This window comes from Sapajus apella, unplaced genomic scaffold, assembly GCF_009761245.1.
Source record: "Sapajus apella isolate SASKATOON/1434 unplaced genomic scaffold, GSC_monkey_1.0 scaffold454, whole genome shotgun sequence".
In the NCBI taxonomy this organism is placed as follows: domain Eukaryota; kingdom Metazoa; phylum Chordata; class Mammalia; order Primates; family Cebidae; genus Sapajus; species Sapajus apella.
The window spans coordinates 15241-28463 of NW_022437390.1; the positions used below are offsets into that span (position 1 = coordinate 15241).

General features: G+C 39.8%; 1 protein-coding gene and 1 pseudogene across 2 annotated transcripts; both read left to right on the forward strand.

The window, feature by feature from the left end:
- Window positions 1–3663: 3663 nt before the first annotated feature.
- On the forward strand, window positions 3664–4206 carry LOC116545950 (annotated as a pseudogene). The gene has a single exon (XR_004266521.1). The product of XR_004266521.1 is annotated as a myotrophin pseudogene (transcript).
- Window positions 4207–5022: 816 nt separating this feature from the next.
- Window positions 5023–7207, forward strand: LOC116545949 (leucine zipper protein 6-like). Its single transcript, XM_032272350.1, has 2 exons — window positions 5023–5058; window positions 6500–7207. The coding sequence occupies exons 1-2, from the start codon at window positions 5023–5025 to the stop codon at window positions 6680–6682; spliced, it is 219 nt and encodes a 72-aa protein (XP_032128241.1). The 3' UTR covers window positions 6683–7207.
- The last annotated feature ends 6016 nt before the right edge of the window (window positions 7208–13223 follow it).

A 13223-nucleotide genomic window follows, 5' to 3' on the forward strand; every position in this document is an offset into this window, starting at 1 on the left:
CTCATGCCTGAAATTCCAGCACTTTGGGAGGCCGAGGCAGGCAGATCATAAGGTCAGGAGTTTCAGACCAGCCTGGCCAAAGAGGCCAGCCTGGTCAACATGGTGAAACCTCATCTCTACTTAAAATACAAAAATTAGCCAGACATCTAATCCCAGTGCCTGTAATCCCAGCTACTTGGGAGGCTGAGGCAGGAGAATTGCTTGAACCCAGGAGGCGGAGGTTGCAGTGAGCCGAGATCATGCCACTGCACTCCAGCTTGGGTGACAGAGCAAGACTTCAACTCAACTAATCATCATCATCGCCATATCTGAGCCCTGATTAATATATCATTTGTGAACTTGATGTCTGCTTTGATTTCAGCTTTCCTGAATTGTTAGAAAAATGCAAAGTTTCTTACATTAGGCCTGACTGTCAAGTGAGGGAGACGGTGTGGAAACGTTTTTCATGGAAGGTCCTGCTGGTCTCACAGGTAGCATTTAGGATGACATGTGTGCTCAGGCAAGAGCGGTTTTGTACCTTCTCTCTCACTGGGAAATTATGAATATGACAAGGAGCTTCTGCCAGCATAGCCAGTGCTTCCTGCATTTGCAGTATAGGGCCTCTGACCCCTGTCACGGGGAAACATTCTTTCTTCTGCTTTCCTAAAATTGTCTCCAACACCAGGGATTTGACAGCATTGAATCATTGAATTCTGTCTCTGCTGAAAGGATGGCTTATTTCCCTTATTTCCTTGTATTCTGGTTAACCTATGAAGTGTTCCTACAAGAAGCAAATATGGGAATGGTAAAATGGTGAGGAGGTGTTTTGTTCTTTTTTAAGTGGGACAGGGTCTTGCTCTGTTGCCCAGGCTGGAGTGTGGTGGCATGATCATAGCTCATGGCAGCCTCAGCCTGTGCCATTACAGCCAGCTAATTTTTAAATATTTTTTGTAGAAACAGGGTCTTACTATGTGGCTTACACTGGACTCGAACTCCTGGCCTCAAGCAATCCTCTTGCCTTGCCCTCTCAAAGTGCTGGGGTTATAGGCATGAGTCACCATGTTAGGCCAGTAAGCAATTTTGATAATAGGAGAAGGGAAATCAAAGGAAATTCAAGAAAAATGATAAAAATAAGCCATATAGCATTAGTGCTATTACAAAGGTTAAAGAAACTAACTTCAAACAGTGGATGATTTAGAAAGGGGAAAACTGTTACATAAAGAATTTCTCTAATATCTCAAATTCCACCCCATCCTACTGTCTATCCCTTTTTCCTCTGTTTATTCATGTTTTAAGTATCTACAATTGGTATAATCCATAAAGACACATATTTTAAACCTCAAAGCTTTTCTCATATCAACAGGAAATTTGTAATGCAGACAGAAAGATGTATGATATATACAGATTCAACATACAAAAGTTATTCTTCAAAACCAAGTGACAATGCATAATTTAAATACTTTGGTGCTTTCATTTTTATTTATTTATTTATTTTTGAGATGCAGTTTTGCTCTTGTTGCCCAGGCTGGAGTGCAATGACACAGTCTTGGCTTACTGCAACCTCTGCCTCCCAGGTTCAAGTGATTCTCCTGCCTCAGCCTCCCAAGTAGCTGGGATTACCGGCACCCACCATCATGCCCAGCTAATTTCTGTATTTTTAGTAGAGACAGGGACCTTGTTGGCGAGGCTGGTCTTGAACTCCTGACCTCAAGTGATCCGCCTGCCTCAGCCTCCCAAAGTGCTGGGATTATAGGAATGAGCTACTGCACCCAGCCTCTGGTGCTTTTTAAAGACATATTTCTATTTAAGTCAAAACTTGATTTTTCCTTCAGCTTAATTTGCTGTAGCATTTGTTCTTTTGTACCTAGTGGGAATGGGTTCCCACTGGTACATCTCCAGTAGTCACTGTGATAAATCAGACATTTCCCTGCCAAGTAAAGGAAAACTAGTGAGGAGAGCTTGGTATTTTAAATGGTCAAATATCAATGACAACCTGACAATCTCACTGCTAAATATTGTTAAACAAAACACCTTGACTATACTTTATGTCCTAGCAAGATCTATGATGCAACGTAGCTCTGAATGTATCTCTTCTCTTTAAGATTATATATTTTTGCTCTAAGTCTTACTTACATTTTTGGAGTAACAATTTTAACTGGGCAAAACAGAGTTTTATAAAACTTCTCACTGGCATATTATATCCCCAGTCGTCACTATGATAAACTAGACAACATTGGCTGCCAAGTAAAGCCAATAAAGTATTAAACTGTGAATGCAGGTTCTAAAGTACATTTTGTTTAAATTTATTTAATAAAATTTGAATCTATTAAGCATTTACTTGAGCACACCAATATTTACTTTTCCTGGAATAACGATCATTTATGGCTATTCTAGGACCAAAGTTTAAATCCACTTCTAATTATTTCAAAAGTCAAGACCAAAAAGGTTATAACAGTATCTTTTCCAAGTTCCCCCGTTTTCAGCTGTGTGTGGTGGTGTTGTAGCAAAACTCCAGCTTAAGAAGACAAACAGACCAATGGAGACGGAAGAGAACTTTGTTTCGGACGCCTGGGCGTCCAGGTGGGCAGCAGGCGCAGCCCAAAATGGCCGCCGACCCCCAACAAAGTGGGCAGTTTAGCTCATATGCTGTTTGAGGCGGGAAATCAAGGCAGGAAGTGGATTTCAGACAAAGACAGTCAATCAAGTTTTACAACCTTGGGCTTCGTGGTCATTTGACTCTATAGCTTGCAGCTGAGGTGGGAGTGGAAAGGTGGGGGTGGTCATCCAGGGAGGTCAGAAGAACAGGAAATGCAGGAATGTGCCAGCAGCAGCCCTGAAGATGCGCTCTGGTACTCTTACCTGTGTAAAGAGAGGGCGTGCCCAGTCTGCTTTGCCTTTACTTTTAGTTAACTCCTGCCTACGTTATGCTTATTATTTGAACTATATTCTGTTCTATTTCATTTCATTTTATTTTCCTTCCACAGTGGTGCATACCTGTAGTCCTGGCTACTCAGGAGACTGAGGCAAAGGGATTCCTTGAGCCCAGGAGTTCGAGGTGGCGGTGAGCTGTGACTGCAGCACTGTACTCCAGCCTGGGTGACAGAGTGAGAACCTAACTCTTAAAAACCACCAACAATCAAGTTCCCCCATTTTCATTAAATAAAGGCAAAAGTTGAAGTTAATGCTATGAAAACTGAGTGAGGCTCTGTTATTTATGTAAAATTTATATTATTAAATGGCAAAACCTTAAGCAATACTGCATTACCATTCAGTTTTTATAAGCATTTCACATGTTTTTTAAAATATGTTAATAGTAACTTTCGTCACAATTTTCAAAAGGTGAAAACCACCCAGCAGATGACTGAATTTAAAAATTGTGGTAGACACATACAATGAAATATAATTTAGCCATAAAGAATGAGGTTCTGATACCCCTTACAACACGGGTGCACCTTGAAAACATTTTAAAGAGGCGGAACCTGCTCTGCTGGGCCCCATGGCCACAAAAGAACTTTCTTTCTCCCGCCCAAACGGAGTGGGCGCAGCGGACAACTGCCTCGCCCACCTGGCAGCCTAACCCACCCTCTCTTCTCTCTGGCTTCGCACGGCCCTGCCTCCCTCTTGCCCAGCGGCATCCGCTTGCTGCTGCCACCGCCTCCTCATCTCCTGCCCAGCCAACCGGACTGCCCCGCTGCAGTGATGTGTGACAAGGAGTTCATGTGGGCCCTGAAAAACGGAGACTTGGATGAGGTGAAAGACTGTGGCCAAGGGAGATGATGTCAACCGGACACTAGAAGGTGGAAGGAAGCCTCTTCATTACGCAGCAGACTGTGGGCAGCTTGAAATTCTAGAATTTCTGCTGCTAAAAGGAGCAGATATTAATGCTCCAGATAAACATCATATTACTCCTCTGCTGTCTGCTGTCTATGAGGGTCATGTTTCTTGTGTGAAATTGCTTCTGTCAAAAGGTGCTGATAAGACTGTGAAAGGCCCAGATGGACTGACCGCCTTTGAAGCCACTGACAACCAGGCAATCAAAGCTCTTCTCCAGTGATGGATGGACGGACTGATAACTTGGGAAGAATGACTCTTCTGTGGCCTCACACTGCTCCCTGTCTGTCTGTCACTCTCTTATCTGCCAGCTTCTTCAGCTAAATACTTTAAGAGGGGTGAGGGGAGAGAGAAATTCATAACAAATCAGTCTACCAGGAAAAAAACAAAACAAAACCATGTTTTGGAGGAGGGGCTAAAGAATCATGATCAGGCTTTTACTGGGATTCCTGATCAAGTAAGCCTCTTTTCCCTTTCTAATAAAATGTACACCTTATACCCAAGGGAGAGCAAAGACAAAATACACCAGTAACATTTGACCTTTTCAGCTCCCTAGCTAATATATTAATTAGATTGTGTTGAAGGTCTGATTCTACACAGGCCAACTCTACATATTTGGTAGCCCTAACTGTGTGAGCAGTAGTGGCTGCTGTGATGTAAAGTTAGGGTGCTGAGATAAGCACTTAGCTCTTCTGCCTTAAGAATGCACTCTACTGGGGATTTCCTGGCATAGGTAAGAGCGCTGCCTATAAGGTTGGTGACCAAATCTTTCCTCAGTGACTTTAAGCTTTATGTGGAAGCTTAGTTAAGGTAAGGAGGGGCACACTCCTAAATTGCTGGATGACTGAACTTTGGACTTTCTCTCCCCTTTCACATGGATTTCATGTCTCTTTAGATACAGCTGACTAGTTTTATTTATAAAATCTTAAGTTTGGGAAGTCTAAAGGAGAAAGCATTCCAGTATGCATATTTTTTTTCTCCTCTAGATTCTTACATTTATATAGCATTGAAACACTTTCAAACTCCTGCTGGTAGTAAAAGGGGATTTAAAAATAGAATCATAGCCATAAGGCTGTTAGTATCATATAAAGAGAGAACAGTTATCTTAGTACCTATGGATTTTCTTTATTAGCTGTTTGAATGGATTGACCTCGGTTATGTGTGGAGAATTAAAGAACATTCTTTAGAATGCCTCTCTCAGACCCATCTTGAATGCTGATTACTTATTGCACCAAAGCTATCACTGGGGTGAGATTTACTGTTTGGACAAAGTTAGCCCCATCCCTTCAAAAATACACTTGTAACCAGGTTTCCCAGAGTTGTTGATAGGCGTCTGCTGAACATATGCCAACCCACCTGCATAATATTTTTTGTCGCTTTTATGAATCGCATAAAGTGTGATGACTTCAAGATGTATTCTCTGTTCTTAGAATACAGTGCCCTAAAATGGTGTTCTTATGACCTGCAGATATTTACACATATTTCCAAATATTTATTTCATGAGCAGTACAGCTAACTAACATATATAAGCTTAAATTTTATATCTTGCATTTGAAATATTGATTCCTTTGACTTGCCATCCATATAAGCTTACTAAAAAAGAGTTTTTCTTAGCCAAGTCATACAATAATTGAATATACCTCAAATTTTGAGAGAGGGGAGGGTGGGTTAGGGCCTGATATTCAGATTGTGGATAATAATTGATTTTTAAAGGCAACATAGCATTCTACAGCAGGGTTAAACTATTATCAAGAACAGTCACCCTGGTTAATAAGTTTTACTGATGAGTTGCTGATTGGTTGGCTGGCATGTGGTTGTGTGGGTGGGTGTGTAGGTGTGTATGGGTGTGTGTATTTTTCCCCATGAGCCCTTTTTTTAATCCTGTGGCTTTTTCACTTACAACTAGCCTAACCCTGTAATTTTCCTACATCCAAGAAAACAATCACAAAGTAGTGGTTTAAATACGTTGTCATATTTGGCTAATTTTGCTGTCTTAATGCAGCCTATTAGGAGTTGGGTTAAAAGTCAGTAATCAGTACTTTATTACATCACTGAACTAAAATATGGAGACATCCTCATTGAAAATGGAGGTCACTTTATCAGTCTATAACTATCAACGTAATGCAACAGGGCGTTTTGATACCTCTGTTTTCACCTCTTGACATAATGCTATTTAAAGGCTTGAATTTTCCTCTTTACATAATTTTCACCATTGCTTTCAAAGTGTTTTGTTGTAGTTGGCTATTGCAGAGAGTGCACTGTCCTATCATTCCTAAACCTGGTCTGCTTTCTACAGTCATGGTATGGAAACCATGTGATTCTTTGTACAGTTTATCCTGATGTTCCTTGTAATGCAGTAGAGGCTGTTTCGCCTTCCCTCTTCTTTCTCAGCCTTTTTGTAAACCCCATAATTATGAAGCGATTGCTTGAGGAAATAACATATAAACATAGAATTGAATAGACTGACCAAGATGGTTCACAGTTTCTTTTTTAACTAGGTTATTTATAATGTATTTCTGAGCCACTTGGCAGACAAATTCACAACACTTAATGTTCATATTTTGAGTAAAGGAAGCTAAAACCATGTTTGCTTTTTGGTACTACACGCATTAGCAAAAAGTTAAGTAAGTTTTGCTCTCCACTGAAGTAATACTTAACATCTCATTAAAAAAGTTTGCATGTTCTGTAGTTTTGTATTAAATCAGTCATTTCATATGCACTATATCAAGTACAAACAGGTAATTTACCTGTTTATAGTAGTGTACTAGCAAGTTCTCCCTTGCAGCTGCAGACTGCCATCTATAGGCTTATAGTTCAAATACAGCACTTGAATATCCTAAGTAGTTCCTCTACGCATAGCTCACCTTTTTAAACCCAGTTAAGCATGGAGGAGAGGTAGTAGGTAGGTGCCGTGTGTGGAAGCTGCAAACAAGTAGACCTTTTATTCATTGATTTATTTTCCCAAGTAATGGATTTTAAATCTACATTTATCTATTTGATTTTTTTCTAAAATTTCAATTGAGCTGCTGTTTTCTTCCATGCAATATTGTATACTCAATTGTGTATAGAAGAAGCTGGTGAGAGTGCCCTCCTACATAAATAAGCAATTGCAGTGTTTTGCATGCAAAATATAAAAAAATTAAATTGTCCTGATTCTATTTTGTAAATGGAGAAACAATCATATCTTTCTAAGCAGTAATGGCGGAAGACTAGTGCTTTGTGCATTTTGATACTTTTGAGTTCATTTTTTCCACAATGTCATACTTTTGACGCAATTGGGTTTCTTTCTCATAAGTATCCTAGTTCATGTACATCCGAATGCTAAATAATATTGTGTTTAAGTTTTGTGTTGCAAGAACAAATGGTATTAACTTGAATTGTGCTACAAAAAAAAAAAGAAAACATTTTAATATATTTACTGATATTTGCATAGCTAATTTGTTTTTCTTTGCACAACCAGGATTTTTTTCCTAATGTTTCTGCCATAATTAAGGAACAGGGAAAAGAGAGAAGTGGGTTTACGACAATAGCTAAACCTCCCAACCCACACAACGGTCTCCTTTACAAGTAGACACTCTACTCCACAACGCACTTTTTGCCTATGCCAAGTGTGGAGGTGCTTCCAGAATTTTCTCCCCTCATGTGCCATGAGATGAGGCAAGGTTGAAGGCTGGTGTTGCTCTCCAATGTGCACAGCTAAAAAAGCCCTGCTTGGGCATGGGCTGGGTAACTCTGGCGCCACTTCTCTGTTTCATGCAGAGATGACACGAGCGACTTCCCAGCTGACAATGCATGAAGGGCAACTGTGGGTAACTATGCACACGGATATCAGCTTTTATATGACTTAAGTGACACATTATTTAGGAGGAGAAATAGTTTCCATAGATAAGATAATATCTCTTATTTCAAAGTAAATTGATTAAAAATGTAACTTATTCATCTAGAGAAGGAAAGGACTCCTGGCAACAAGCAACACAGTTTTATATCAAATACATAAAAATGATCAAAATCTTATGGAAGAAAGGTATCTTAATTTTAACCACCAAAATTTAACTTTTCTGATATATATTTTGGGCTATACTGAAAAAATAAACCAATGCTAATAAAATGACAGTTGCAGGGAATGCTGTTGAGTTTCATGTTTGTGGTTTGAACACTGAAAGGCCCCACCTTGTTATGGCCATATTTTTGCCTCACTCTTCTTGTTCTTATGCTGAGGACACTCACCTTTTAGGGAGAGAGCAACTGAAAGGTATTCCTCGCAGAAGGAGCTCACGTAGAACAGTAAGCTGGGGGATAGTGGTTCAGCAGCTCAGTGTGGCCGTCTCTCAGGTCAGCATGAGCTCCTCAGGAAATAAAGCTGCAAAGAAGCTGGAGTTCTTACTGAAGATGTAACTGTACCGTTCTTGAAAACTGTAGATCATCGAGGTGCCCATTCCAGAGTACGCCAAAATCTCTGGAATGACACACAGTTTGGTTATGTTAGGAATACGTGGGCCGGGCGCAGTGGCTCACGCCTATAATCCCAGCACTTGGGGAGGCCAAGGCGGGCAGATCATGAGGTCAAGAGATTGAGACCATCCTGGCCAACATGGTGAAACCCCATCTCTACTAAAAAAATACAAAAATTAGCTGGGTGTGGTGGCACGCGCCTGTAGTCCCAGCTACTCGGGAGGCTGAGGCAGGAGAATTGCTTGAACACGGGAGGCAGAGGTTGCAGTGAGCCAAGATCATGCCACTGCACTCTGGCCTGGCACCTGGTGACAAAAAGAGACTGTCTTAAAAAAAAAAAAAAAAAAAAAAAAAAAAAAAGGAATACATCTGTGCCAGACTCTTGCTTTATGTATATTTTAAAGTAGCTCTAATCCTTAAATATCTCAAGAGAAAATAACTGTCGCATTTTTGATGTTTTTTAAAACTTTTAAAAGAGTTTTATCTTTTTCTTCAATTTAATTTTATTTATTTTTAATTTTTTTGAGATGGAGTCTCCCTCTGTCGCCAGGCTGGAGTGCAGTGGTACAATCTTGGCTCACAGCAACCTCCGACTCCCTGGTTCAAACAATTCTCGTGTCTCAACCTCCCGAGTAGCTGTGATTACAGGCATGAGCCACCATACCCGGCTAATTTTTGTATTTTTAGTAGAGATGGGGTTTCACCATGCTGGCTAGGATGGTCTCGATCCCTATGATCCACCCGCCTTGGCCTCCCAAAGTGCTGGGATTATAGGCGTGAGCCACCACGACTGGCCAATTTTAAAGATTTTTAAAGAGGAATATAAAATATAAATAACTAAACTCCCTCATATTCCCAGGACCCAGAATTGATTAACAATTAACATCCTATTATTGCCCCCAAAATGCTTCATCTTTGATTTGCATAAAAGTGAATCTCCAGAAGAAGTGCGTAATTTCTATGTTACTGCTTTCCTCAGGGTGCTGCACTGATGATCTTCTGAGAAATCCAGAAAGAACTGCCACCAGATCCATCAGAAGCAGCCATGGACATCTCAAGAATGGAATCCTATCTCCTCCTAAAGTAAATGGGCTTGGGACAGAAACAGTTCCATTTTAAATAATCAGACAGAATTGCCTCATACTTTCCTTAGCGTGCCAAATGCCAGAAGGAGCTCTGTAGTCTGTGATCTCCCACAGGTTCTTGTGACCTGCTCCATGGGCACACCCACCTTGTGTGCAAACAGCCCATCATATGTGGCTGCTGCTGCTGGCTCCTGCACAACCTGACACACTCCTGGCATGGCTATGGCTTCTTCTTCCAGGTTCTGGGGAGTGATGACAGAGAAGTCCTGGATAGAGCATATTCATGAGAGACGAGATCAAAGCTAGAACACATGTGTTTCATTCTGCCTGTTTCAGGGGAGCTGAGGTCATGGAGGTTTCCTTGTGAACATGCAGAGTTCACAAGGCGCTAATGAGCTGACAGGCCTGATGGCTCTGTCCTCGTGTTTTCTCATTCACTGACCAATTTTATCGATCTTAGCTTTCAATAAAGTAGGTATGGATGAAACACTTGCTAACAAGTGAGATAATATTTCAGATGATTCCATTTGTCTTCACAGCTGTGGCCTTATTTAAACACTATATCAAAGAGACATCACCCAGAGGTAATATCATTTTTATCACTTTTTTCCTAATTATAAGTTACATTTCTTTTTCAAGTTAATTATTCCTAATGAAATATAGATTACCAGGGCACACAATGCTGTTATTAACCCATGCAGCTAAATTTCCCATAAAACATGGACATATATCATTAGGAGGCCAAGACAGTTCCTCTTGCCACCACTTACTGTCCCTTTGGCAGAGCAGAGGCCCCCCGCATGTAAACCACTTCAGAACATGGCCAGCCTGTGTCTGTCCCCACGACCCGAGTGACCAGTAGGAGCTCCTTATGGGAAAGAACTTCTGTGTCACTGGTCTCAGGAGGCAAACACAAGTACCTTAATGTTATTCTGAACAACATACAGTAAATAATAGCCTTTCATTCCCATTCAAGAGGTATTAAATTACATTTGAAAATACATAAGGTAAACCAACAATACAATTCTAAGCCCACCAGCCATATGAATAGACCCCTCCTCTGGGCAAGGGCATTCCAAGGCTAACCTGAGGGACTGGTTCAGGCCATGATGGGGGGTGCGGGGTGCCTCATTACACCCTCCTCCCTTTCAGAATTACCACAGAACAAACTAAGTCTGCTGAGAAACATTTTCAACTTCTTCTCTCTGAAGCCTGGAGGCTTCATCTGCATGATAAACTTTGGTCTCCACAATGCCTTATCATCATAATCCAGACATTCCTTTCTACTGATTCCAAGTCTTCCAGTTAATAACTTAACTCTTTCAAACAATTGGCAACCAGAAAATTGTTACATCTACCCATACATAACCTGGAAGCCTCCCCTTCCCGGCTTGGTGCTGCCTTTCCAAACTGAACCAATGTACATCTTACATGTATTTGACTGATGTCTCATGTCTCCCTAAAACATACAAACTAGGCTGTACCCCGACAATCTTGGGCACATGTTTTCAGGATCTCCTGAGGGTTGTCACGGACCATTGGTCACTCATATTTGGCTCAGAATAAATCTTTTCAGATATTTTACAGAATTTTTTGACTCTTCTCGTCATCCATAATAGCAGGGAAATCACATTGCTCATGTGAACACTTAAACACAGTAATGTATTTAGTGAGGTCACCTGAGAGCCAGTGTTACTCTTCATGAACCTGACCACAGAAAAGGAAGTGGTCATGGGTGGAGGTGTGACATTACATTCTCCAGGCAATTAAGCATGTCACTGCTCTTTCCAATGTAGCCACTGCATTAAACTTAAATGCAGTTACCATGCAAGGAATAGCAATCAACCTTCACCAAAAACACATCTGACTGAGAAGATTTAGGATTTCAAATATCAGAACTTTATTGATAAAGTCTTAAGAGATTTCTATTGTGATTACTAGTCATTTCCTTACTCATTGATGTTATAAATTTAAAAACAAAAAAATACTGATTCAAGAGCAAGATGAAGGTATGATATAATCCACTCTTAAAGTTATTACGTAGGGTAAGGCATGGGAAAGTGCTTGGCCAATGACTGTCACCACCCGTGCATGGACACTTATTGCACATCTTGTACTTGCCGGGCCCTGTGTGTTGGGCATATGGACTCAAGTACGATTCATGCCCCAGGAAATATGCTGGATATTACAAATAATAATAATGACAACAATATCATCACGTAAATTAATATTAGGGGGGAACACTAATATCTGTGGTTCCAACACAAAAAGGACTAGCATAGGAGCAAGAGACCTGGCAGGTGAGCTGGCTGGACCAACAACCTCCAATCTGGACAGAGTAAAGCGATTTCTCTACAGCTCTCAAGCTGTTCAGAATTTTTGTTGTAATACTTCGATTACACATGTATTTCTGATTTATGGACAAATAATCGCTCATCTAGTTTATCTTTCTGATGCCCTTCATCTGTGTAGAACTTAGTAAGTTTTAATTCCTAACAATCACAAAGCCACCACTCACTCTAGGATATACAGGCTGGAGCATCTGAAACTACCACTTTGGCAGGTCAAAAAGTCTGCAATTTAACATGACCCAAACTAATAGCTTTGCACCAAAAAATACTGACTTAGTAGCCATTCTAATTCTATTTTGGTGTCAAAACACTCATTTAAGGCAGAAAATTTAGCATTTTAAAGTTTTTATGCTAATACCTTTGCACCAAACTCCTTTGCACCAAAAAATAATGACTTAGTAGCCATTCCAATTCTATTTAGGTGTCAAAACACTCATTTAAGGTAGAACATTTAGCATTTTTAAGTTTTTATGCTGCATAAAATTTTTAATAAAGTGACCAGCAGTATATTTGGCAAGACAGGAAGAAATATAAAATGAATATCCTAAAAATTAAAAAATTGTTTTATTGAAACAGATTGCTACCAAGATCAGACAAAATAAAATGGCATAGCTTTATTTGGGTTAAGCCCCTGTGATTTCCCCTAAGGAAAGCCCATCGATTATTGCCAACATAGTAATATTTAGCTGTGTTGTGAAACCAGTGGTCAACAAAGTAGAAGGAACCACCAGATTATAAGGGGAGTGAACCTGGACGTGTGTTTTTTATAAATGTGCGGATAATACACTGAATCAATTTCTGGTGTTAAAGATCAACCTATCTGTAACATTCCCTAGAAATGTTTTAATTCCTGTGATTGCTGTTTTGAAAAACAGCCTAGAGTAAAAATGTAAGTGTATTAGTTATTCCTTGTGGATAGTTGAATTTTAAGGAAACAATTAAAAACTACATTTTTTAAATGTAGGAAAAACTACACACTAATTGTTTTTAACATTGACAATGCATACACAGTCTTGAAAATACATAAATAAAATCATGATGCATGTTGTATGTATTAAGGCAGATATCATAATAGAGTGTTTTTCATTTCATTTTTTGCAATGTATCTTGCTGAATGTGTAGGAATTTCTAACAATTCTTATTTAAAAATTTATTATTAGTACAGGTCATTCCCAACTTTGCCACGCTTTATGCAGGATATTACTGATTGTATGGTCACCTGACTTCTTCAAAACTGCCTACTTTATAATTATATCTCAGTTTTTTCTTGCTTCTCTGTTTTCCAAAATTTGTAAACATAGTATGTATAGGCATGGTGATTTTTCCCAGCAGTTTTAAACATTAAGAGTGCTTTCAAATCCTTCCGTTATAGTTCCTAATGCTCTAGAAATTATTCTTACCATTGTGTTCCAGTGGATTTTTCTGAGGTAAAAAAGAGCTTTGACTACTTTGGATTGTTGGGAAAGCTAGAGGGAAAGACACTGGGTCAAGCTTCACGTTTAATAATTGGGTAAAAGAGAATGGG

What these genes read in the sequence shown, in the direction of transcription:
- LOC116545949 (XM_032272350.1), top strand. Translation starts at nt 5,023, where the DNA reads ATGCTGATTACTTATTGCACCAAAGCTATCACTGGG. An exon ending in GCACCAAAGCTATCACTGGG is followed by an intron (nt 5,059 to 6,499) that starts GTGAGATTTACT and finishes CATGTTCTGTAG; the next exon opens with TTTTGTATTAAATCAGTCAT.